This window comes from Chiloscyllium plagiosum, unplaced genomic scaffold, assembly GCF_037043375.1.
Source record: "Chiloscyllium plagiosum isolate Xiang-an unplaced genomic scaffold, Cpla_swu_hap1 HiC_scaffold_21, whole genome shotgun sequence".
NCBI classification, from domain to species: Eukaryota; Metazoa; Chordata; class Chondrichthyes; order Orectolobiformes; family Hemiscylliidae; genus Chiloscyllium; species Chiloscyllium plagiosum.
Window position 1 is genome coordinate 4,176,744 of NW_028270159.1, and position 27,403 is coordinate 4,204,146.

Sequence of the window (27,403 nt, forward strand, 5' to 3'; positions counted from 1 at the left end):
TGGGGATGGAGGGGTATGGGGAATGAGGAGGGGTTGGTTAGGGAGTGAGGAGAGGGTGTGTGGGGAGGGAGGGATATGGGGAATGAGGAGGGGTTGGTTAGGGAGTGAGGAGAGGGTGTGTGGGGAGGGAGGGATATGGGGAATGAGGAGGGGTTGGTTAGGGAGTGAGGAGAGGGTGTGTGGGGAGGGTGGATATGGGGATTGAGGAGGGGTTGGTTAGGGAGTGAGGAGAGGGTGTGTAGGGAGGGAGGGATGGGGGGTGAGGAGGGGTTAGTTAGGAAGTACGGTGAGGGTGTGTGGGGAGGGGGGATATGGGACTGAGGAGGGGTTGGTTAGGGAGTGAGGAGAGGGTGTGTAGGGAGGGAGGGATGGGGGGTGAGGAGGGGTTGGTTAGGGAGTATGGTGAGGATGTGTGGGGAGGGAGGATATGGGGAATGATGAGGGGTTGGTTAGGGAGTGAGGAGGGGGTGTGTGGGGAGGGAGGATAAGGGGTGTGAGGAGGGGTTGGTTAGGGAGTGAGGAGGGGGTGTGTGGGGAGGGAGGAGAGGGTGTGTGGGGAGGGAGGGATATGGGGAATGAGGAGGGGTTGGTTAGGGAGTGAGGAGAGGGTGTGTAGGGAGGAAGGGATATGGGGGTGAGGAGGGGTTGGTTAGGGAGTGAGGAGGGGGTGTGTAGGGAGGGACGGATATGGGGGTGAGGAGGGGTTGGTTAGGAAGTACGGTGAGGGTGTGTGGGGAGGGAGGGATATGGGGAATGAGGAGGGGTTGGGAGGACTGGGGGTGTGTATAGTCTGTCTTATTGAGCCCAGTGGATGTCAATGTCGAAGGTTCTTGGCTCTTTTTCCGAACCAGGACTATCCACTCAGTTGCCTGTTGTGACAGACTTGTCTCTGTAGAAATATTCTCAGTATTTGCAGCCCCAACGTCGGGTCATTGCGAGCAGACTGTGAGTGACAGTGAGCGAGTTATAGATCCAATCTTCCATTTCAAAATATGTTTGTTCTCTCGCTCTGTGTCTTCTCTCCACGATCAGCTCTCGTACACAGATGCTGACAGCAATCCAGTCGGAGTGGTGCAGATGACTTTCCTGAGGTTGTTGAGTGCGTCTGCCCATCAGAATCTGACCTATACCTGCCACCAGACTGTGGCCTGGTATGATGCGACCACTGACAGTTATGACAAGGCCATCCGCTTCCTGGGCTCCAATGATGAAGAGATGTCATACGACAACAACCCCTACATCCAGGCCATTGTAGACAAATGTGCAGTAAGTGTAACTTCTTGGCTATTTCAGGTTAAAGCAGGAGGCTTTCTGGTACTCTCGAAGATTGACATTTACCTCTGCTCTTTGTAAGATGAAATCATCAACAGCTTCCTGTTCACTTGTTGTTTGTCAGTAAGTGTACCCACAAGCGCAGGAGGAGAGCAATTACTCAGAGCTGCCAACCTCCCTCTCCCCAATCCTACCCCCTCCCATGCTCAACCAACACAGACACACACAGTCACATACACTCCCCGCCCCCCCACACACACACACAGAGTCACATACACTCCCCGCCCCCCCACACACACACACACAGTCACATACACTCCCCGCCCCCCCCCACACACACACACACACAGTCACATACACTCCCCGCCCCCCCCCACACACACACACACAGTTACATACACTCCCCGCCCCCCCCCCACACACACACACAGTTACATACACTCCCCGCCCCCCAACACACACACAGTCACATACACTCCCCGCCCCCCAACACACACACAGTCACATACACACAGAGTGACATACACTCCCCGCCCCCCCCCCACACACACAGTCTCTCACACACACAGTCACATACACTCCCCGTCCCCCCACACACACAGTCTCTCACACACACACAGTCACATACACTCCCCGCCCCCCCCCACACACACACACACACACAGTCACATACACTCCCCGCCCCCCCCCACACACACACACACAGTTGCATACACTCCCCGCCCCCCCCCCCACACACACACACAGTTACATACACTCCCCGCCCCCCAACACACACACAGTCACATACACTCCCCGCACCCCAACACACACACAGTCACATACACACAGAGTGACATACACTCCCCGCCCCCCCCCCACACACACAGTCTCTCACACACACAGTCACATACACTCCCCGTCCCCCCACACACACAGTCTCTCACACACACACAGTCACATACACTCACTGTCCCCCCACACACAGTCTCACACACACACAGTCACATACACTCCCCGTCCCCCCACACACACAGTTTCACACACACACAGTCACATACATTCCCCGTCCCCCCACACACACAGTCTCTCACACACACACAGTCACATACACACACACAGAGTCACATACACTCCCCGTCCCCCCCCACACACAGACTCTCACACACACACAGTCACATACACTCCCTGTCCCCCCACACACACAGTCTCACACACACACAGTCACATACACTCCCCGTCCCCCCACACACACAGTCTCTCACACACACACAGTCACATACACTCCCCGTCCCCCCACACACACAGTCTCTCACACACACACAGTCACATACACTCCTCGCCCCCCCACACACACAGTCTCACACACACAGAGTCACATACACTCCCCGTCCCCCCACACACACAGTCTCTCACACACACACAGTCACATACACTCCTCGCCCCCCCACACACACAGTCTCACACACACAGAGTCACATACACTCCCCGTCCCCCCACACACACAGTTTCACACACACACACAGTCACATACACTCCCCGTTCTCCCACACACACAGTCTCACACACACACACAGTCACATACACTCCCCGTCCCCCCACACACACAGTCTCTCACACACACAGTCACATACACTCTCCGTCCCCCCACACACACAGTCTCACACACACACAGTCACATACACTCCTCGCCCCCCCACACACACAGTCTCACACACACACAGAGTCACATACACTCCCCGTCCCCCCACACACACAGTCTCTCACACACACACAGTCACATACACTCCCCATCCCCCCACACACACTCAGTCTCACACACACACACACAGAGTCACATACACTCCCCGTCCTCCCACACACACACACACAGAGTCACATACACTCCCCGTCCTCCCACACACACAGTCTCTCACACACACACAGTCACATACACCCCCCGTCCCCCCCCACACACAGTCTCTCACACACACACACAGAGTCACATACACTCCTCGCCCCCCCACACACACAGTCTCACACACACACACACAGAGTCACATACACTCCCCGTCCTCCCACACACACAGTCTCTCACACACACACAGTCACATACACTCCCCGTCCCCCCCCACACACAGTCTCTCACACACACACACACAGTCACATACACTCCTCGCCCCCCCACACACACAGTCTCACACACACACAGAGTCACATACACTCCCCGTCCCCCCACACACACAGTCTCTCACACACACACAGTCACATACACTCCCCATCCCCCCACACACACTCAGTCTCACACACACACACACAGAGTCACATACACTCCCTGTCCCCCCACACACACAGTCTCACACACACACAGTCACATACACTCCCTGTCCCCCCACACACACAGTCTCACACACACACACAGTCACATACACTCCCTGTCCCCCCACACACACAGTCTCTCACACATACACAGTCACATACACTCCCCGCCCCCACACACACACAGTCACATACACACAGAGTCACATACACTCCCCGCCCCCCCACACACACAGTCTCACACACACACAGTCACATACACTCCCTGTCCCCCCACACACACAGTCTCACACACACACACAGTCACATACACTCCCTGTCCCCCCACACACACAGTCTCTCACACATACACAGTCACATACACTCCCCGCCCCCACACACACACAGTCACATACACACAGAGTCACATACACTCCCCGCCCCCACACACACACAGTCTCACACACACACAGTCACATACACTCCCCCCCCCCACACACACAGTCTCTCACACACACACAGTCACATACACTCCCCCCCCCACACACACAGTCTCACACACACACAGTCACATACACTCCCCCCCCTCACACACACAGTCACATACACTCCCCCCCCCCACACACACAGTCTCACACACACAGAGTCACATACACTCCCCGCCCCCACACACACACAGTCACATACACTCCCCCCCCCCCCACACAGTCTCACACACACACAGTCACATACACTCCCCCCCCACACACACAGTCTCACACACACACAGTCACATACACTCCCCCCCCACACACACAGTCTCTCACACACACACAGAGTCACATACACTCCCCCCCCACACACACAGTCTCACACACACACAGTCACATACACTCCCCCCCCACACACACACAGTCACATACACTCCCCCCCCCCCACACAGTCTCACACACACACAGTCACATACACTCCCCCCCCACACACACAGTCTCTCACACACACACAGAGTCACATACACTCCCCCCCCACACACACAGTCTCTCACACACACACAGAGTCACATACACTCCCCCCCCACACACACAGTCTCACACACACACAGTCACATACACTCCCCCCCCACACACACACAGTCACATACACTCCCCCCCCCCACACAGTCTCACACACACACAGTCACATACACTCCCACCCCCACACACACAGTCTCACACACACAGTCACTTCCCCCCCCCCCCCCCCACACACACAGTCTCACACACACAGTCACATACACTCCCCGTCCCCCCACACACACAGTTTCACACACACACACAGTCACATACACTCCCCCCCCCACACACACAGTCTCTCACACACACAGAGTCACATACACTCCTCGCCCCCCCACACACACACAGTCTCACACACACACAGTCACATACACTCCCCGTCCCCCCACACACACAGTTTCACACACACACACAGTCACATACACTCCCCCCCCCCACACACACAGTCTCACACACACAGTCACATACACTCCCCCCCCCCCACACACACAGTCTCACACACACAGTCACATACACTCCCCGTCCCCACACACACACAGTTTCACACACACACAGAGTCACATACACTCCTCGCCCCCCCACACACACACAGTCTCACACACACAGTCACATACACTCCCTGTCCCCCCACACACACAGTCTCTCACACACAGAGTCACATACACTCCCCATCCCCCCCCACACACACAGTCTCACACACACAGAGTCACATACACTCCCCATCCCCCCCCACACACACAGTCTCTCACACACAGAGTCACATACACTCCCCATCCCCCCCCACACACACAGTCTCACACACACAGAGTCACATACACTCCCCATCCCCCCCCACACACACAGTCTCTCACACACAGAGTCACATACACTCCCCATCCCCCCCCACACACACAGTCTCTCACACACACACAGTCACATACACTCCCCCCCCCACACACACAGTCTCACACACACACACAGTCACATACACTCCCCGTCCCCCCACACACACAGTCTCTCACACACAGACACATACACTCCCTGTCCCCCCACACACACAGTCTCACACACACACACAGTCACATACACTCCCCCCCCCCACACACACAGTCTCACACACACAGTCACATACACTCCCCGCCCCCCCCCCACACACAGAGTCTCACACACACACACAGTCACATACACTCCCCCCCCCCACACACACAGTCTCACACACACAGTCACATACACTCCCCGTCCCCACACACACACAGTCTCTCACACACAGTCACATACACTCCCCGTCCCCACACACACACAGTCTCTCACACACACACAGTCACATACACTCCCCGTCCCCACACACACACAGTCTCACACACACACACAGTCACATACACTCCCCGTCCCCACACACACACAGTCTCTCACACACAGTCACATACACTCCCCGTCCCCACACACACACAGTCTCACACACACACACAGTCACATACACTCCTCGCCCCCCCCACACACACAGTCTCTCACACACACACAGTCACATACACTCCCCGTCCCCCCACACACAGTCTCTCACACACACACAGTCACATACACTCCCCATCCCCCCCCCACACACACAGTCTCTCACACACACACAGTCACATACACTCCCCATCCCCCCCCACACACACAGTCTCTCACACACACAGAGTCACATACACTCCCCATCCCCCCACACACACACAGTCTCTCACACACACACAGTCACATACACTCCCCATCCCCCCCCACACACACAGTCTCTCACACACACACAGAGTCACATACACTCCCCGCCCCCACACACACACAGTCACATACACTCCCCCCCCCCCACACAGTCTCACACACACACAGTCACATACACTCCCCCCCCCACACACACAGTCTCACACACACACAGTCACATACACTCCCCCCCCACACACACAGTCTCACACACACACACAGAGTGACATACACTACCCGCCCACACACACACAGTCACATACACTCCCCCCCCCCACACACACAGTCTCTCACACACACACAGAGTCACATACACTCCCCCCCCCACACACACAGTCTCACACACACAGAGTCACATACACTCCCCCCCCCACACACAGTCTCTCACAACATCAACAGCTTCCTGTTCACTTGTTGTTTGTCAGTAAGTGTACCCACAAGCGCAGGAGGAGAGCAATTACTCAGAGCTGCCAACCTCCCTCTCCCCAATCCTACCCCCTCCCATGCTCAACCAACACAGACACACACAGTCACATACACTCCCCGCCCCCCCACACACACACACAGAGTCACATACACTCCCCGCCCCCCCACACACACACACACAGTCACATACACTCCCCGCCCCCCCCCACACACACACACACACACACAGTCACATACACTCCCCGCCCCCCCCCACACACACACACACAGTTACATACACTCCCCGCCCCCCCCCCACACACACACACAGTTACATACACTCCCCGCCCCCCAACACACACACAGTCACATACACTCCCCGCCCCCCAACACACACACAGTCACATACACACAGAGTGACATACACTCCCCGCCCCCCCCCACACACACAGTCTCTCACACACACAGTCACATACACTCCCCGTCCCCCCACACACACAGTCTCTCACACACACACAGTCACATACACTCCCCGCCCCCCCCCACACACACACACACACACAGTCACATACACTCCCCGCCCCCCCCCACACACACACACACAGTTACATACACTCCCCGCCCCCCCCCCCACACACACACACAGTTACATACACTCCCCGCCCCCCAACACACACACAGTCACATACACTCCCCGCCCCCCAACACACACACAGTCACATACACACAGAGTGACATACACTCCCCGCCCCCCCCCCACACACACAGTCTCTCACACACACAGTCACATACACTCCCCGTCCCCCCACACACACAGTCTCTCACACACACACAGTCACATACACTCACTGTCCCCCCACACACAGTCTCACACACACACAGTCACATACACTCCCCGTCCCCCCACACACACAGTTTCACACACACACAGTCACATACATTCCCCGTCCCCCCACACACACAGTCTCTCACACACACACAGTCACATACACACACACAGAGTCACATACACTCCCCGTCCCCCCCCACACACAGACTCTCACACACACACAGTCACATACACTCCCTGTCCCCCCACACACACAGTCTCACACACACACAGTCACATACACTCCCCGTCCCCCCACACACACAGTCTCTCACACACACACAGTCACATACACTCCCCGTCCCCCCACACACACAGTCTCTCACACACACACAGTCACATACACTCCTCGCCCCCCCACACACACAGTCTCACACACACAGAGTCACATACACTCCCCGTCCCCCCACACACACAGTCTCACACACACAGAGTCACATACACTCCCCGTCCCCCCACACACACAGTCTCTCACACACACACAGTCACATACACTCCTCGCCCCCCCACACACACAGTCTCACACACACAGAGTCACATACACTCCCCGTCCCCCCACACACACAGTCTCACACACACAGAGTCACATACACTCCCCGTCCCCCCACACACACAGTCTCTCACACACACACAGTCACATACACTCCTCGCCCCCCCACACACACAGTCTCACACACACAGAGTCACATACACTCCCCGTCCCCCCACACACACAGTCTCACACACACAGAGTCACATACACTCCTCGCCCCCCCCCACACACTCAGTCTCTCACACACACACAGTCACATACACTCCCCGTCCTCCCACACACACAGTCTCTCACACACACACAGTCACATACACTCCCCATCCCCCCACACACACAGTCTCACACACACACAGTCACATACACTCCCGTCCTCCCACACACACAGTCTCACACACACACACAGTCACATACACTCCCCGTCCCCCCACACACACAGTCTCTCACACACACACAGTCACATACACTCCCCGTCCCCCCACACACACAGTCTCTCACACACACACAGTCACATACACTCCCCCCCCCCACACACACAGTCTCACACACACACAGTCACATACACTCCCTGTCCCCCCACACACACAGTCTCACACACACACACACAGTCACATACACTCCCCGTTCTCCCACACACACAGTCTCACACACACACACAGTCACATACACTCCCCGTCCCCCCACACACACAGTCTCTCACACACACAGTCACATACACTCCCCGTCCCCCCACACACACAGTCTCTCACACACACACAGTCACATACACTCCCTGTCCCCCCACACACACAGTCTCACACACACACAGAGTCACATACACTCCCCATCCCCCACACACACAGTCTCTCACACACACACAGTCACATACACTCCCCGTCCCCCCCCACACACACAGTCTCACACACACACACACAGTCACATACACTCCCCGTTCTCCCACACACACAGTCTCACACACACACACAGTCACATACACTCCCCGTCCCCCCACACACACAGTCTCTCACACACACAGTCACATACACTCTCCGTCCCCCCACACACACAGTCTCACACACACACAGTCACATACACTCCTCGCCCCCCCACACACACAGTCTCACACACACACAGAGTCACATACACTCCCCGTCCCCCCACACACACAGTCTCTCACACACACACAGTCACATACACTCCCCATCCCCCCACACACACTCAGTCTCACACACAGAGTCACATACACTCCCCGTCCTCCCACACACACACACACAGAGTCACATACACTCCCCGTCCTCCCACACACACAGTCTCTCACACACACACAGTCACATACACCCCCCGTCCCCCCCCACACACAGTCTCTCACACACACACACAGAGTCACATACACTCCTCGCCCCCCCACACACACAGTCTCACACACACACACACAGAGTCACATACACTCCCCGTCCTCCCACACACACAGTCTCTCACACACACACAGTCACATACACTCCCCGTCCCCCCCCACACACAGTCTCTCACACACACACACACAGTCACATACACTCCTCGCCCCCCCACACACACAGTCTCACACACACACAGAGTCACATACACTCCCCGTCCCCCCACACACACAGTCTCTCACACACACACAGTCACATACACTCCCCATCCCCCCACACACACTCAGTCTCACACACACACACACAGAGTCACATACACTCCCTGTCCCCCCACACACACAGTCTCACACACACACAGTCACATACACTCCCTGTCCCCCCACACACACAGTCTCACACACACACACAGTCACATACACTCCCTGTCCCCCCACACACACAGTCTCTCACACATACACAGTCACATACACTCCCCGCCCCCACACACACACAGTCACATACACACAGAGTCACATACACTCCCCGCCCCCCCACACACACAGTCTCACACACACACAGTCACATACACTCCCTGTCCCCCCACACACACAGTCTCACACACACACACAGTCACATACACTCCCTGTCCCCCCACACACACAGTCTCTCACACATACACAGTCACATACACTCCCCGCCCCCACACACACACAGTCACATACACACAGAGTCACATACACTCCCCGCCCCCACACACACACAGTCTCACACACACACAGTCACATACACTCCCCCCCCCCACACACACAGTCTCTCACACACACACAGTCACATACACTCCCCCCCCACACACACAGTCTCACACACACACAGTCACATACACTCCCCCCCCTCACACACACAGTCACATACACTCCCCCCCCCCACACACACAGTCTCACACACACAGAGTCACATACACTCCCCGCCCCCACACACACACAGTCACATACACTCCCCCCCCCCCACACAGTCTCACACACACACAGTCACATACACTCCCCCCCCACACACACAGTCTCACACACACACAGTCACATACACTCCCCCCCCACACACACAGTCTCTCACACACACACAGAGTCACATACACTCCCCCCCCACACACACAGTCTCACACACACACAGTCACATACACTCCCCCCCCACACACACACAGTCACATACACTCCCCCCCCCCCCACACAGTCTCACACACACACAGTCACATACACTCCCCCCCCACACACACAGTCTCTCACACACACACAGAGTCACATACACTCCCCCCCCACACACACAGTCTCTCACACACACACAGAGTCACATACACTCCCCCCCCACACACACAGTCTCACACACACACAGTCACATACACTCCCCCCCCACACACACACAGTCACATACACTCCCCCCCCCCCACACAGTCTCACACACACACAGAGTCACATACACTCCCCCCCCACACACACAGTCTCTCACACACACACAGAGTCACATACACTCCCCCCCCACACACACAGTCTCACACACACACAGTCACATACACTCCCCCCCCACACACACACAGTCACATACACTCCCCCCCCCCCCCACACAGTCTCACACACACACAGTCACATACACTCCCACCCCCACACACACAGTCTCACACACACAGTCACATACACTCCCCCCCCCCCACACACACAGTCTCACACACACAGTCACATACACTCCCCGTCCCCCCACACACACAGTTTCACACACACACACAGTCACATACACTCCCCCCCCCACACACACAGTCTCTCACACACACAGAGTCACATACACTCCTCGCCCCCCCACACACACACAGTCTCACACACACACAGTCACATACACTCCCCGTCCCCCCACACACACAGTTTCACACACACACACAGTCACATACACTCCCCCCCCCCCACACACACAGTCTCACACACACAGTCACATACACTCCCCGTCCCCCCACACACACAGTCTCACACACACACAGTCACATACACTCCCCCCCCCCCACACACACAGTCTCACACACACAGTCACATACACTCCCCGTCCCCCCACACACACAGTTTCACACACACACACAGTCACATACACTCCCCCCCCCCCACACACACAGTCTCACACACACAGTCACATACACTCCCCGTCCCCACACACACACAGTTTCACACACACACAGAGTCACATACACTCCTCGCCCCCCCACACACACACAGTCTCACACACACAGTCACATACACTCCCTGTCCCCCCACACACACAGTCTCTCACACACAGAGTCACATACACTCCCCATCCCCCCCCACACACACAGTCTCTCACACACAGAGTCACATACACTCCCCATCCCCCCCCACACACACAGTCTCACACACACAGAGTCACATACACTCCCCATCCCCCCCCACACACACAGTCTCTCACACACAGAGTCACATACACTCCCCATCCCCCCCCACACACACAGTCTCACACACACAGAGTCACATACACTCCCCATCCCCCCCCACACACACAGTCTCTCATACACAGAGTCACATACACTCCCCATCCCCCCCCACACACACAGTCTCACACACACAGAGTCACATACACTCCCCATCCCCCCCCACACACACAGTCTCTCACACACACACAGTCACATACACTCCCCCCCCCACACACACAGTCTCACACACACACACAGTCACATACACTCCCCGTCCCCCCACACACACAGTCTCTCACACACAGTCACATACACTCCCTGTCCCCCCACACACACAGTCTCACACACACACACAGTCACATACACTCCCCCCCCCCCACACACACAGTCTCACACACACAGTCACATACACTCCCCGCCCCCCCCCACACACAGAGTCTCACACACACACACAGTCACATACACTCCCCCCCCCCACACACACAGTCTCACACACACAGTCACATACACTCCCCGTCCCCACACACACACAGTCTCTCACACACAGTCACATACACTCCCCGTCCCCACACACACACAGTCTCTCACACACACACAGTCACATACACTCCCCGTCCCCACACACACACAGTCTCACACACACACACAGTCACATACACTCCCCGTCCCCACACACACACAGTCTCTCACACACAGTCACATACACTCCCCGTCCCCACACACACACAGTCTCACACACACACACAGTCACATACACTCCTCGCCCCCCCCACACACACAGTCTCTCACACACACACAGTCACATACACTCCCCGTCCCCCCACACACAGTCTCTCACACACACACAGTCACATACACTCCTCGCCCCCCCCACACACACAGTCTCTCACACACACACAGTCACATACACTCCCCGTCCCCCCACACACAGTCTCTCACACACACACAGTCACATACACTCCTCGCCCCCCCCACACACACAGTCTCTCACACACACACAGTCACATACACTCCCCGTCCCCCCACACACAGTCTCTCACACACACACAGTCACATACACTCCCCGCCCCCCCCCCACACACACAGTCTCACACACACAGAGTCACATACACTCCCCGTCCCCACACACACAGTCTCTCACACACACACAGTCACATACACTCCTCGCCCCCCCACACACACAGTCTCACATACACACAGTCACATACACTCCCCGTCCCCGCACACACACAGTCTCTCACACACACACAGTCACATACACTCCCCGTCCCCCCACACACACAGTCTCTCACACACACACAGTCACATACACTCCCCATCCCCCCCCACACACACAGTCTCTCACACACACAGAGTCACATACACTCCCCATCCCCCCACACACACACAGTCTCTCACACACACACAGTCACATACACTCCCCATCCCCCCCCACACACACAGTCTCTCACACACACACAGAGTCACATACACTCCCCGCCCCCACACACACACAGTCACATACACTCCCCCCCCCCCCACACAGTCTCACACACACACAGTCACATACACTCCCCCCCCACACACACAGTCTCACACACACACAGTCACATACACTCCCCCCCCACACACACAGTCTCACACACACACACAGAGTCACATACACTCCCCGCCCACACACACACAGTCACATACACTCCCCCCCCCCCACACAGTCTCACACACACACAGTCACATACACTCCCCCCCCACACACACAGTCTCACACACACACACAGAGTCACATACACTCCCCGCCCACACACACACAGTCACATACACTCCCCCCCCCCACACACACAGTCTCTCACACACACACAGAGTCACATACACTCCCCCCCCCACACACACAGTCTCACACACACAGAGTCACATACACTCCCCCCCCCACACACAGTCTCTCACACACACAGAGTCACATACACTCCCCACCCCCCCACACACAGTCTCTCACACACACACAGTCACATACACTCCCCGCCCCACTGAGAAATGACCTCAGTATTAGGCAGGAGCGAGGGAGTGTCAATTGGGAGGAGCTGTTATCGGGCGAGTCCACATCTGACATGTGGGTGTTTAGACCCAGCTGATGGGAGTTTAGGAGCAGCGTGTTCCGGGAAGGAGGAAGGACAAGGATGGCAAGGTCAGGGACCGTCGGATAACGAGGGAGGTTGGGAATTTAGTCCGAAGGGAAAAGGAAGCATGTGTAAGGCTTAGGAAGTTAAAATCGGGCAGAGCCCCTGAGGAATATAAGGAAAGCAGGAAAGTACTGAAGCAGGCAATCCGGAGAGCAGGAAGGGAAGGTGAAATGACCTTGGCAAATAGCGTTAAAGAGAATCCCAAGGCATTCTACATCATACATTAAACACAAGAGGAATAAGAAAATATTATCAAATCTCAAGAAAGAAAGGGTTGATATAGCTCTCCTACAGGAGACACACTTGTTGGATAAAGAACACTTGAAATTACGACAGGGTGGATTTGATCAGGCCTTTTTTTATTCTTTTAGCTCAAAAAGCAGGGGAGTTGTTATTCTTATTCGGAAGAATTTCCCTTTCAAAATCCTAAATCAAATAAAAGATGAATCTGGATGATATATTCTGATTAAAGCCCTTATAAATGGAGAGGAATATGGGATTTTAAATTTGTATTGTCCCCTGGCACATCCTTCTAAATTTATAACGGAAGCCTTCTCCAAATTGATGGCTCTTGGTGCCCGTCATACAATTATAGGGGGAGACTTTAATTGTATTATGGATCCGGAAGTAGATAGGATTCCCAAGAGTACTGCAGGGGTATCTCCCAGATCTAGACAATTGGTGAATCTGAACAAAGAATTAGGATTAGTAGATGGATGGAGATGTCTTCATCCACAGGGCAGAGATTTTTCTTTTTATTCCAATCCACATAAATGTCATACCAGAATTGATATGTTTTTTGCCCCCTCGATTTTTTTAAATTCCATATCATCCTGTAAAATAGGTAATATAGCAACTTCTGACCACGCTGCTGTATATATGGAAATCAAAGCGAGGAACAATGGGACATCCCCTCGGCATTGGCGTATGGACCCCTTCCTGATGAAAGATAGTAAATTTGTAAAGTACTTCTCTCAAGAATTTAAAACTTTTTAGAAATTAATTCAGGTACGGCTAGCAACCCATCAATGATGTGGGAGACCATCAAAGCTTACACGCGAGGTTTGATCATCTCCTACTCAGTGACCCAGAAGAAATTGAAGGGAGAACAACAGCGTCTGCTTGAAGCTCGCTTAAAAGCGGCTGAACCAGCATATGCTGATAGACCTTCTATTATCAAATTACAAAGGATTACGGCCCTTAGGACAGCTCGAAACACTACGCTTACCCAAACGGCTAAGAGGGAAATATTATTTGCAAAACAAAGGTTATATGAATTTGGCGATAAACCTGGTAGATACTTAGCATTTCTTGTAAAGAAAGAAAAGGCCCCTCAAACTATCACGTCTATCAAGGAAAGTACGGGTATTTTGACTCATGGCCATAAAAGGATTAACGCAATCTTTAGAAAATTTTATTCTGATTTATATAAATCGCAGGATTGTGAAGACAGCACTAGGAGGACGCAATCATTTTTTAAATATTTGACCTTTCCGGGCCTAACTCCGGAACAGGTATCGGTCTTAAATGCTCCCCTAACAGTCCAAGAAATACTTGACGCAATCAGGCAACTTCAGAGTGGTAAGGCACCTGGCCCAGATGGCTTTCAAGCTGAATTCTATAAAGAATTTACAGAAATATTGGCTGGTCCACTTATGGAAATGTATAACTATGCATATAGTCAGGGCTGTCTCCCACCTTCACTGAAAGAGGCAAATATCTCTCTTATCCTTAAAAAAGGAAAGGATCCAGAAGATTGCGTGTCATACAGACCAATATCCTTGCTAAATGTAGATTTTAAAATCCTCTCTAAAACGTTAGCATTGAGACTAGAAAGGGTACTGCCACATATTATAAAGGAGGATCAGACGGGGTTTATTAAGGGCTGTAGATCATCCAATAATATTCGAAGGGTTTTGAATATGATTCAAGCCTGCTATCAGGGAAAGATACCACGAGTAGTAGTTTCATTAGACGCAGAAAAGGCATTTGATAGGGTTGAATGGTCATATTTGTTTTACACATTGGAAAGGTTTGGCATTGGAAAGGTGTTTACCAAATGGGTCTCAACATTGTATAGTGATCCCAAAGCAGTTGTGGTTACCAATGGATTAGGTTTGGATAGCTTCAGTGTGGGTAGGGGCTGCCGTCAGGGATGTCCCCTCTCGCCATTGTTATTCACGCTAATAATTGAACCACTAGCAGAAGCTATACGAGCTGATCCTAATATAACGGCCCTGAGGATTGGTACAGGTAAACATAAAATTACCCTGTATGCAGATGATGTTCTTCTATTCCTCAGTAATCCCCTGATGTCCGTACCTCGCTTAATCCAAGTTATTAATACATTTAGTGTATTCTCAGGCTACAAAATTAATTTCTCAAAATCGGAGGCCAAGCCAATGGGTGGCCTTGCTATGATACCCCACTTAGTGGATGGATCCCACTTTCCCTTTCGCTGGTCCCTGGAGGGTTTCTTATATTTAGGTATTTTTATTACCCCAGTATTTGGTCAGTTATACAAGGCTAACTTTGTGCATTTACTGGAAAGGATAAGGCAGGACCTCCAGCGATGGGGAGACCTTCCAATTTCCTGGTTGAGTAGAATAGCACTAGTTAAAATGAATGTCCTGCCCTGTCTCCTATATCCTATGAGAATGCTTCCGGTGATGCTGCCGAGGACGGCTCTACGTAAATTATATGGCTGGCTGGGTTCCTTTATCTGGAATCATAGACGGCCCCTCATTAAGCTGAAGAAGCTACAGCTTCCACAGGCAAGGGGAGGATTGGACTTCCCAGACTTTAGGAAATATCAGTTAAGTTCCCCATTAAGTTACATAGCTGATTGGGTCTTGTCTGATCCACAATCAATCTGGCTGGACATCGAGGCTTCTCAGTAAAATACCCACTTATTAACCTTTTATTTTCAGACAAGAGGACAATCATTACGGATCACTGTAAAAGCCCTATAATACTAAATACAATCAAAGCTTGGAATATAATGCGGCAAAATGAGGGCAACTCACATAAAACATCCCCCTGTGCACCGATAGTGGGAGCATGGGGATTCCAACCGGGGTTTACAGATGCCACTTTTAAACTCTGGAGATCCAGATGTATTTCATGTCTAGGGGACCTATTTAAAGATATTAACCTACTTAAAACCTTTCTAATATTATTGGATGATCTACGGCCTTTAATAAACCCCGTCTGATCCTCCTTTATGATATGTGGCAATACCCTTTCTAGCCTCAATGCTAACGTTTTAGAAAGGATTTTAAAATCTACATTTAGCAAGGATATTGGTCTGTATGACGCGCAATCTTCTGGGTCCTTTCCTTTTGAACAGCTGCATCAGAAATTCGGATTACCTAATGGAGACCTCTTTCGATACCTCCAAATTCGAGATTATATACAGAAGAAGACTACGTTATTAGATAGTCTTTATAAATCAGATAGAGAATGTAGTGTCCTACGACCAGTGGGGGTACCTTCCGTCAGTACTATTTATCATTTACTACAAGTTGAAGTATTGGGAGATATGGACAATCTGCTTAAAACATGGGATCAGGATTTGGGACTAGAAATCTCTATAGAAACATGGAATGACATTTGGGAAAACACCAGAAGAATCACCATCTGCAACAGAACCCAGGCTATCCAGCTGAAGATACTTCATAGGGCCCATATAGCACCGGATCGATTGGCAAAATTTAAGGCAGGAGCATCTCCAATGTGTCCCAAATGTAAAATAGAGGTGGGCACTCTTGTACATTGCCTATGGACCTGTCATAAGATCCGTAGATATTGGACTAAAGTAGCAAGTACCCTGACAGAAATTTTAGGAACGGAAATTAAAGTGGACCCTGTATCTCTCCTTTTGGGCTTTTCGAACTTTCCCTCCCTGGACATGTACGGGAAGAGATTATTTTCTATTCTCTCTTTCTGTGCAAGGAAAAATATTTTGGTAAACTGGGTGGCTGAGGGCCCCCGTGGAATTTCAAATTGGCACAGATTATGGAATGTATTCCCCTTGACTTCCTTACAAATATGGTGCGCTGAAAGACCGAATTATTTTATAAAATATGGCAGCCCTTCTTGAATTATATAAATACAGATATTTTGGCTATCCTAACAAGGGCTTTTATTTAATTGAGATTGCGAACCTGACTGGTCCGGGGCCCCTTGGGAGAGGAATCCCGCACGAATACGGGTTTTGTTACATTTGATGTTAACACATTCACTATCCAAGTTCTGTGGTATCCGTTGGGTTTTTTTTCTCTTATTTGAATAATGTAAGAGACTTAATTATACACTCTGGTTAGTTGTAGGTTAGATTAGTGGTTAGCTGAAAATGTGTTGCTGGAAAAGCGCAGCAGGTCAGGCAGCCTCCAAGGAGCAGGAGAATCGACGTTTCGGGCATGAGCCCTTCAGGAATCAGATTGGTGGTTAGTTGAGTTTTTTTTTCTTTTGGTATTTTTCTTTTGTTAAATTTTGGTTATTATTTATTTAAGATTTAATTGTATATCAATGTTTGTACTTGAGAATTTCTTTATTTTTGTAAACTTGTAAAAATGTTAAATTTCCAATAAAAATATCTATTAAAAAAAACACGAGGAAAACTAGAGAGAAGGTAGGACCACTCAAGGGTAAAGGAGGGTGAGGATGTGGGTGAGATCCGAAATGAGGACTTTGTATCGGTATTCACCCAGGAAAATGATGTGCGGGATAGTGAGACTTGTGTGGAGCATGTGAATATGCGAGGGCATTCTGAGATCAAGAAAGAAGTGGTGATGGGTCTCCTAAAGAGCATTAAGGTGGATAAATCCCCAGGAGCCGATGGTATCTACCGCAGGTCACTGAGAGACACAAGAGGGGAGATTGCTGGGGCCTTGACCAAGATCTTTGTGTCCTCCCCAAACACTGGCGTGGTCCCAGAGGGCTGGCGAGGAGCTCATGTTGTTCCTCTGTTCAATAAGGGAAAGAGGGATAATCCAGGAAACCATAGACCGGTGAGCCTCACATTGGTGCTTGGGTAACTATCGGAGAGAATTGTTAGGGTTAGGATTTACACACATTTGGCAAAGCCTGTCCGAATTAGGGACAGTCGGCGTGGCTTTGTGCACGGCAGGTCAGGTCTTACTCATCTGATTAAATTTTTCAAGAAGGTGACAAAGGTGATTGAGGGTGGAACAGTGGATATTATCTACATGGATTTTAATAAGGCTTTCGACAAGGTCTCTCATGGTAGGCTCATCCAGGAGATTAAAATGTATGGGATCCATTGTGTCTTGGCCATGTGGATTCAGAATTGGCTTGTACATAGAAGGCAGAGGGTGATGGTGGAAGGGTCTTTTTCTGGTTTGAGGTCTGTGACTAGTGGTGTTCCACAGTGACCCGTACTGGGATTTCTGCCGTTTGTGATATATATCAATGACTTTGATGCATATGTAGGTGGATGGGTTAGTGAGTTTGCAGGTGATGCAAACATCAGTAGAAGTGTGGATAGTGTAGAAGGTTGTCAAAGGATACAGTGGGATATAGATCAGTTGCAGATATGGGTGGAGAAATGGCAGATGGAGTTTAATCTGGGTCAGTATGAGGTGCTGCACTTTGGGAGATCAAATGTTAAAGAAAAGTATACAGTTAATATCAGGCCCCTGAACAGCATTGACGTACAGAGAGATCTTAGGGTTCAAGTCCATAGGACCCTGAAAGTGGCCACGTTAGTACATAGGGTGGTAAAGAAGGCTTATGGCATTGGGGAATTGAAGTCTAAGAGTCAGGATTTCATGTTGCAGGTTCATAAGACTTTGGTTAGGCCTTATTTAAAGTATTGCGTTCAGTTTTGGTTGCTGCATTACAGGAAGGATGTGGAGGCTTTGGAGAGGATGCAGAAGAGGTTCACCAGGATGCTGCCTGGATTAGAGGGTATGAGCTATAAGGAACGGCTAGAAAAACTCAGGTTGTTTTCTCTGGAGTGACAGAAACTGATGGGAGACTTGATAAAAGTCTATAAAATTATGAGATGTATGGATTGGGTTGATGGTCAGAATCTTTTTCCCAGAGTTGAAATGTGTAAAACTAGGGGGCATGTATTTAAGGTGAGAGGGGGAAGGTTCAAAGGAAATGTGAGGGGCAAGCGAATATTAGGAGTCTGGAAGGTGTTGCCAGGAATGGTGATGGAGGTGGATATGATATGGGTGTTTCAGGGACTTTTAGGTAGGCACATGAATCTGCAAGGAATGGAGGAATATGGACCAAGAGCAGGCAGAGGGATTAGTTTAATTTGGCCTCATGTTTGGCACAGCATCGTGGGCCAAAGGGCCTGTTTCTGTGCTGCACTGTTCTGTGTTTACTGAAATCATAGCTGATCTGGTCATCCTTAGCTCCATTTTCCTGCCTTTTTCCCCATGACCCTTGACTGCTTAAAATTTAGTTTATTTCTATTTTATGTCCCAGCCTCAACAACCCTCTGTGGTAAAGAATTTCACAGATTCATTCCCCTCTGAGAGAAGACATTCCTCCTCATCTCTGAGATTATACCCTTTGGTCCCAGACTCTCCCACAAGGGGAAACAGCCTCTCCACATATCCCCTGTGAGGTTCCCTGAGACACTGTATGTTCCAGTAAGGTCACCTCTCATTCTTGTAAACTCCATTGTGAACAGGCCCAGATTAGTGTGGTGTTGGAAAAGCACAGCAGGTCAGGCAGCATCCGAGGAGCAGGAACATCGACATTTCAAGCAAAAGCCCTTTATCAGGAATGAGTGAACAGGCCTAATCTACTCACCCTCTCCTCATTAGACAGTCTGCCCATAGGAGGAGAAAGTGAGGACCGCAGATGCTGGAGATCAGAGCTGAAAATGTGTTGCTGGAAAAGCGCAGCAGGTCAGGCAGCATCCAAGGAACAGGAGAATCGACGTTTCGGGCATGAGACCTTCTTCAGGAGTCTGCCCATACTCAGGATCAGCAGAGTGAACCTTCTCTGGACTGTCTCCTTAGATAAAGGAACAGGAACTGGTCCAGTTGTGGTCTGACTTGTGCCTTGTATAGTTTTAGCAATACACCCCTATTTTATACTGCATTCCTTTTGAAATAAAGACTAATATTCCATTTGTCCTCCCTATTACCGGCAGAAGTTGGATGCTAACCTTTGGTGATTAATGCACAAGAACGTCCAAATGCCTGTGTGCTGCAGCTTTCTCCAGTCTTACTCCATTTAAATAATATTCAGCTCCTCTATTCTTGCTGCCAAAGTGTATAACCCTCATCCCCCCATTCCAATTGCTAAGTTTTAACCCATTCATTTTACCAGTCTATATCCCTCTGCAGACTCTTTGTGTCATCCTCACCACTTGCCTTCCCACCTATTCTTCCCACCTTATCTTCAAACTTGGTGATAGTACATTCACTTTCCTCATCCAAGTCATTAATAGCTGACTCCAGCACTGATCCCTGTGGCACTCCCCTAGTGACAGGCTGCTATCCTCAAAATGCCCGCCCTTATTCCAACTCTTTTACTCCTATTATTTTGTCAATCCCCGATCCATGCTAATATACTACCTTCAACGCAATGGGCTCTTACCTTATTGAGTAGACTTACAGGCAGTAAAGGTGGATTTGGAGTGAGGGAAATATTTTTAAAATGACTTTGAGATGTGGGCTTGGACAGCTGAGCCCAGCATTTATAACCCACCCTTGTTACAGGAATTAAGATGGTGCCAACACAATAGCTAGTGTTCCCCTCCAGGCCAGTAGCACGTTTTCTCTGTGTATTTTTCATCTTTTTTATTTTCCTCCTCCTTCCTTCTTCATCCTCAAGGTCAGTATGGGCAGGGTGCTGGCTGCATCATCAGCAGTGTGCACCAGGAATCCTGGCAGCAGTGGCAGTGTCCAGAGCCTGGACTCACAGTGGTGGTAGGCCCGGAGCCTGGACTCACAGTGGTGGTAGGCCCAGAGCCTGGACTCACAGTGGTGGTAGGCCTGGAGCCTGGAATCGCAGTGGTGGTAGGCCCAGAGACTGGACTCACAGTGATAGTAGAGCCGGAGCCTGGATTCACAGTGGTGGTAGGCCCGGAGCCTGGACTCACAGTGGTGGTAGGCCTGGAGCCTGGATTCACAGTGGTGGTAGGCCCGGAACCTGGACTCACAGTGGTAGTAGGCCCGGAGCCTGGACTCACAGTGGTGGTAGGCCCGGAGCCTGGACTCACAGTGGTGGTAGGCCCGGAGCCTGGACTTCTGGCAGTGTTGGCAAGGTGGTGGCAACAGTAGAGTCAGGGTCTCCTGGGGCATTGTGTCATCACTGCTATTCCCAGAGGGGACTCACTGAGGATCAGAACACCTTGCAGAAGACTTGAATCCTTGGTTGAGACCCTAATTTGAACAGATGATGAACTTTAATTTCAGTAATTTCTTTTTATCCTTATTGTAACTCAAAATAGCACCAGATTGTGGCGACAAAACCCTTTTCAGTGTATCTTCAAGATCAAGATACATCATCCATTGTTGCCCCTTAAGAAGGTGATGGTGAGCTGCCTTCTTGAACCGCTGCTATAGGCTGCCCCACAATGTGCTAAGGGAGGGAATTCCAGGATGTTGCCCCAGTGACACTGAAGGAACTGTGATATATTTCCAAGTCAGGATGTGACTTGGAACAGTCCAGAGTGGTTTGGAGAGGAACTTGCACGGTCTGCGGCCCTTTTCTCGAGTTATCGAGTCACACAACCTGGAAGTATATCCTTTGGTCCAACCAGTCTACACTGATCATAATCACAAACTGGACTAGTCCCACCTGCCTGCACTTGGCCCATATCCCTCTAAACATTATTCATTTCTCTAAATGTCTTTTAAATGTTGTAACTGTACCCATATCCACCAGTTCCTCTGGCAGTTCATTCCACATATTAACCACTCTCTGTGTAAAAACAATTGTTCTTTGTGTCCTTTTTAAATCTTTCTCATCTCCCCTAAAAACATGCTCCCTCAGCTTGAAATTCCCAACCCTAGGGAAAAGACACCTCCATTCACTTCTCTATGTCCCTCGTGATGTTATAAACCGCTATAAGGTCACCACACAGCCTCCTATGCTCCAGTGAAAATTGTCCCAGGCTATCCAGCCTCTCCTTATAATTCAATAGACAACAGGTGCAGGAGGAGGCCATTCTGCCCTTCGAGCCTGCACCACCATTCAATATGATCATGGCTGATCATCCTTAATCAGTATCCTGTTCCTGCCTTATCTCCATAACCCTTGATTCCACTATCCTTGAGAGCTCTATCCAACTCTTTCTTAAATGAATCCAGAGACTGGGCCTCCACTGCCCTCTGGGGCAGAGAGTTCCACACAGCCACCACTCTCTGGGTGAAGAAGTTTCTCCTCATCTCTGTCCTAAATGGTCTACTCCGTATTTTTAAGCTGTGCCCTCTGGTTCGGCACTCACCCATCAGCGGAAACATGTTTCCTGCCTCCAGAGTGTTCAATCCTTTCATAATCTTATATGTCTCAATCAGATCCCCTCTCAGTCTTCTAAACTCAAGGGTATACAAGCCCAGTCGCTCCAGTCTTTCAGCGTAAGGTAGTCCCGCCATTCCAGGAATTGACCTCGTGAACCTACGCTGCACTCCCTCAATAGCCAGAATGTCTTTCCTCAAATTCAGAGACCAGAGCTGCACACAGTACTCCAGCTGTGGTCTCACCAGGGCCCTGTACAGCTGCAGAAGAACCTCTTTGCTTCTATACTCAATCCCTCTTGTTATGAAGGCTAGCATGCTATTAGCCTTCTTCACTACCTGCTGTATCTGCATGCTTACCTTCATTGACTGGTGTACAAGAACACCCAGATCTCTCTGTACTGCCCCTTTACCTAAATTGATTCCATTTCGGTAGTAATCTGCCTTCCTGTTCTTGCCACCAAAGTGGATAACCATACATTTATCCACATTAAACTGCATCTACCATGCATCTGACCACTCACCTAACTTGTCCAGGTCACCCTGTAATCTCTAATATCCTCCTCACATTTCACCCTGCCACCCAGCTTAGTATCATCAGCAAATTTGCTAATATTATTAATGTTATTCAAATCATGTATTTTCAGCAACACCCTGGTAAATCTTTTCTGACACCCTCGCCAGCTTAATAATATCCTTCCTATGACCAGAACTCCAGAAGAGGCCTCACCAAAGTCCCACAGGACCTCAACATGACGTCCCAACTCTGAGACTCAAAGGTCTGAGCAATGAAGGTAACTGTAGTAAGTGCCTTCTTAACCACCCAGATGGAAGTGGTCATGGATTTGGAAGGTGGTCTCTAAGGAGCCTTGATGAATATTGGATTTGGAATGAGGATGATCCCACTGCCTTTCCAATACCATTCCTCTGAAATTCCTCAGATATGAGCTCCTTTTAAAGCCACCAAACCAGGTTCGAGTGGAGAAAGTGGCCATTCAGCCCCTCATTTTTCTGTCCCAGTTTCTCCTAAAGAACCAACCCTCCCAGATTTGGGCCTTTCTGAGTGTTTTCTCTAACTCTCTCCCTCTCTCTTCTCTCCACAGACAAAGAAAGGTTACCAAAAAACGATCTTACAGATTAACACTCCCAAAGTGGAACAGCTTCCCTTCATCGACGTCATGTTCAATGACTTTGGAGAGTCCGGCCAGAAGTTTGGTTTTGAAATTGGACCAGTCTGCTTCGTGGGATAAAACCATTTAAGTCTTCACAGAGAGAGACAAAAACTGTTTAAACACAGACACCCACACACCCACCCACACCCACACACCCACCCCCACACACACACCCACCCACACACACCCACCCACACACACCCACAGGAAGAATGAGAGAGTCTGCAGTAAACAACAAATGACCTCAACAAGCGATTGACAGACCGAGAGTTGGAGCTGGCCTTGAGGAAAGTTTGAACAATTCTGCTTTCAGCAGAAACAAACCTCCAAGCGGCACCGCCAGGAATGGGACCACTCGAAGTCTTAAGATCCCCGAGCCCCCAGGGGGGTGGACAGTCTTTCTGATCGGGACTGGGGGAGAGAGGCCCGAGTGCTCAGGCTAAGTCAGAGAAATCTTTCCCGGGTAAATCCCCTGTGGAGGTAGCCCCGCATTGAGAACAGCCCCAGAGCCTTGTGTGTGTCTCTCTCTCTCACTCTTTCTCAGCCTGATAACCTCTCTCTCTCTCTCTGTATCTCCTGCAATGTTTTGTCTCAGATACATAGGTTTTTTTAAAAAAGAAAAATCTCGTCAAATAAATGTTTTGAGTTGAAAACCTTCCTCAGAAATGGTGCTGACAATTTTATTATTTCTTTTTAAAACAAATTTTTGTACGTTTGTAAGTAAATATTTTATTGTATAATATTTTAATTCTTCCTGCAGCTTCTGGCTTTGGAATCAATGCATGTGGCTCTTAAATGTACAAGGACAACTCGTCATTCTATGTGCAAAAAAAAATCAATATATCAAACTGTGTTATTGGGTTCAATAAAACCTGCTCTGCTGCATTATCAAAAGCACCCGGCTCTATCACAGATACTTCACCGTCTCCTGCTGCTGCCTCCAGGTTTCCAGCTAACTCTGCACCTTGTTAGTTTCTGTGGGAACTCTCTCGCATCACAAACAAAACCGCTCTTTCTTTCCTTCCACTTCATTTGCTGGGGACCTGCGGCAGGGTGGGGAGGCTTCTGGTTTAAACCTCTGCGTTTTGCAGCACTGTGCAGCCACGTCGTTGCCAGTTGTGGGTGAAGACTCGCCAGGAGAACCTGAGCAACGAGGGGTCAAGGCGTTTTCCGAAGATTAGGTGCTATTCCAACGCCTGGCCTGTGGTGCTACTCTGCCCAGCTGCCACTGGTTTGATTTGCTCGGCTAATTCAGCTACACTTCCAGGAATATTGTGCCCCCTCCCCGAGACTCGAAGCTCTCTGACGCTGCAGTTTGATTTCCTTTGTTGCCCTTTTATATCAGTGTAATATCTTTCCAGGAGCACACGAGACCCTCCTTCAGTACGGCTGTACCTCCTATGTAAATGGTGCATTGATTTAGCCACTTTCAGAGTGTGTTGTACGAGCATGCGTTACCTGCTAAGAAGCGGCCAGGTGTATTTGTGGTGCTATTGTATGGATCGGATCGAAATCTAGATTGAAGTTTTTTCTTACTCATAGCCCTCGTCTTCAATGACACACGGGGCGACTTTGCCTCCCTCCCCACACCCCCTCCCCATCTTTATTTCATCCATTTTGATATTGCTGCTGGATTTCTGAGCTGCAGTTTGTTAGCCACACACGTTAGGCATGGCCACTGCTCCTTGCTTCCTGTTTATCCAGCTCGTTCCCTCTGTTATCCACCAGCTCCTGATCGCCTCATCTTCTCTGAAAGACTTTGTTCCATTGCATCTTGTAGTTGTCCTCTGGATGTGTGTCTCTCTCTCTGTCTCTCTCCAGCTCCCTCTCTACCCCAACTGGCTGCCTCTCTCACACAGTCATAACGTTCTCACAGACTCTCCATTCTCTTATTCACTCACTCTCACACACACACAGTATCTCTCTCTGTGTCCCTCTCACAGTGTGTCTCTCTCCACCTCGAACAGTATCTCACTCTCACCGCTATCCAAGCCGGAGTTGCCTTTGCATTAAAAATACTTTTGTAATTTTATTTTTCTTAAGAAACATGTGACTTGAACATAAAATATTGTTAATGACGAACTGTTGGAGGGTTTTCTTGGTACTTTTATTGGCCCTGAAACTTTAAGTCAGATCGTTATACTGTCATGTGACATATTGTAAATGTTTATGAGAATCCCAATAAACTTGTTCATGAAACTGAGAATTCCCTGTTCCAGTGCATTCAGAGCTCCACACAATAACTCCCAATCTCATTCCATAGACAGAGCATCTGAGCTGTAAGGGCCAGACTAGATTTCTAAAAGATTGGGTGGCTGTGCAGTAATGTCCAAAGCTCTTGCTGCGTTTGTGGAAGGTACAATTACATTAATACATTGGAGAGTGTGTCAGGGTATATTGGTGTCAATATGTATATGAGGTTGTGAATATGTTTATAGGAAGGTGGGTGTGAACATTGTGTGTGTAACTGGGTGAGTAAGTGTGTCTGGATATGTAACTGGATGAGTGTGTGTGAGTCGATGTGTTACTGGGTATGAGTGAGTGTGTAGGCAGTGTAACTGGGAAAGTGTGTGTTTAACTGGGCGAGTGTGGGGTGCAGTTGGGTGAATGAGTGAGTGTATTGGGGCATAACTGGCTGAGTGCATGGGTATTAACTAGGCACATGTGTGAATGAGTGGGTATGGATATATAAGTCAGAGTTAAAAATCTATCTATTCCCCTGTATTTTTGATTGCG

The 27,403-nt window shown here is 50.4% G+C and overlaps 1 protein-coding gene across 2 annotated transcripts in view; it reads left to right on the top strand.

The window, feature by feature from the left end:
• col5a1 (procollagen, type V, alpha 1) overlaps positions 1–26,873 on the top strand; it is a 653,133-nt gene extending 626,260 nt beyond the window's left edge. For both annotated transcript variants that reach the window (XM_087998144.1, XM_087998143.1), the window contains exons 66-67: positions 1,033–1,266; positions 24,599–26,873. In XM_087998144.1, coding sequence (XP_087854270.1) covers positions 1,033–1,266; positions 24,599–24,745 — 381 coding nt within the window. In that variant the 3' untranslated portion in view covers positions 24,746–26,873. The remainder of the gene's footprint in view (positions 1–1,032; positions 1,267–24,598) is intronic.
• Positions 26,874–27,403: the final 530 nt, after the last annotated feature.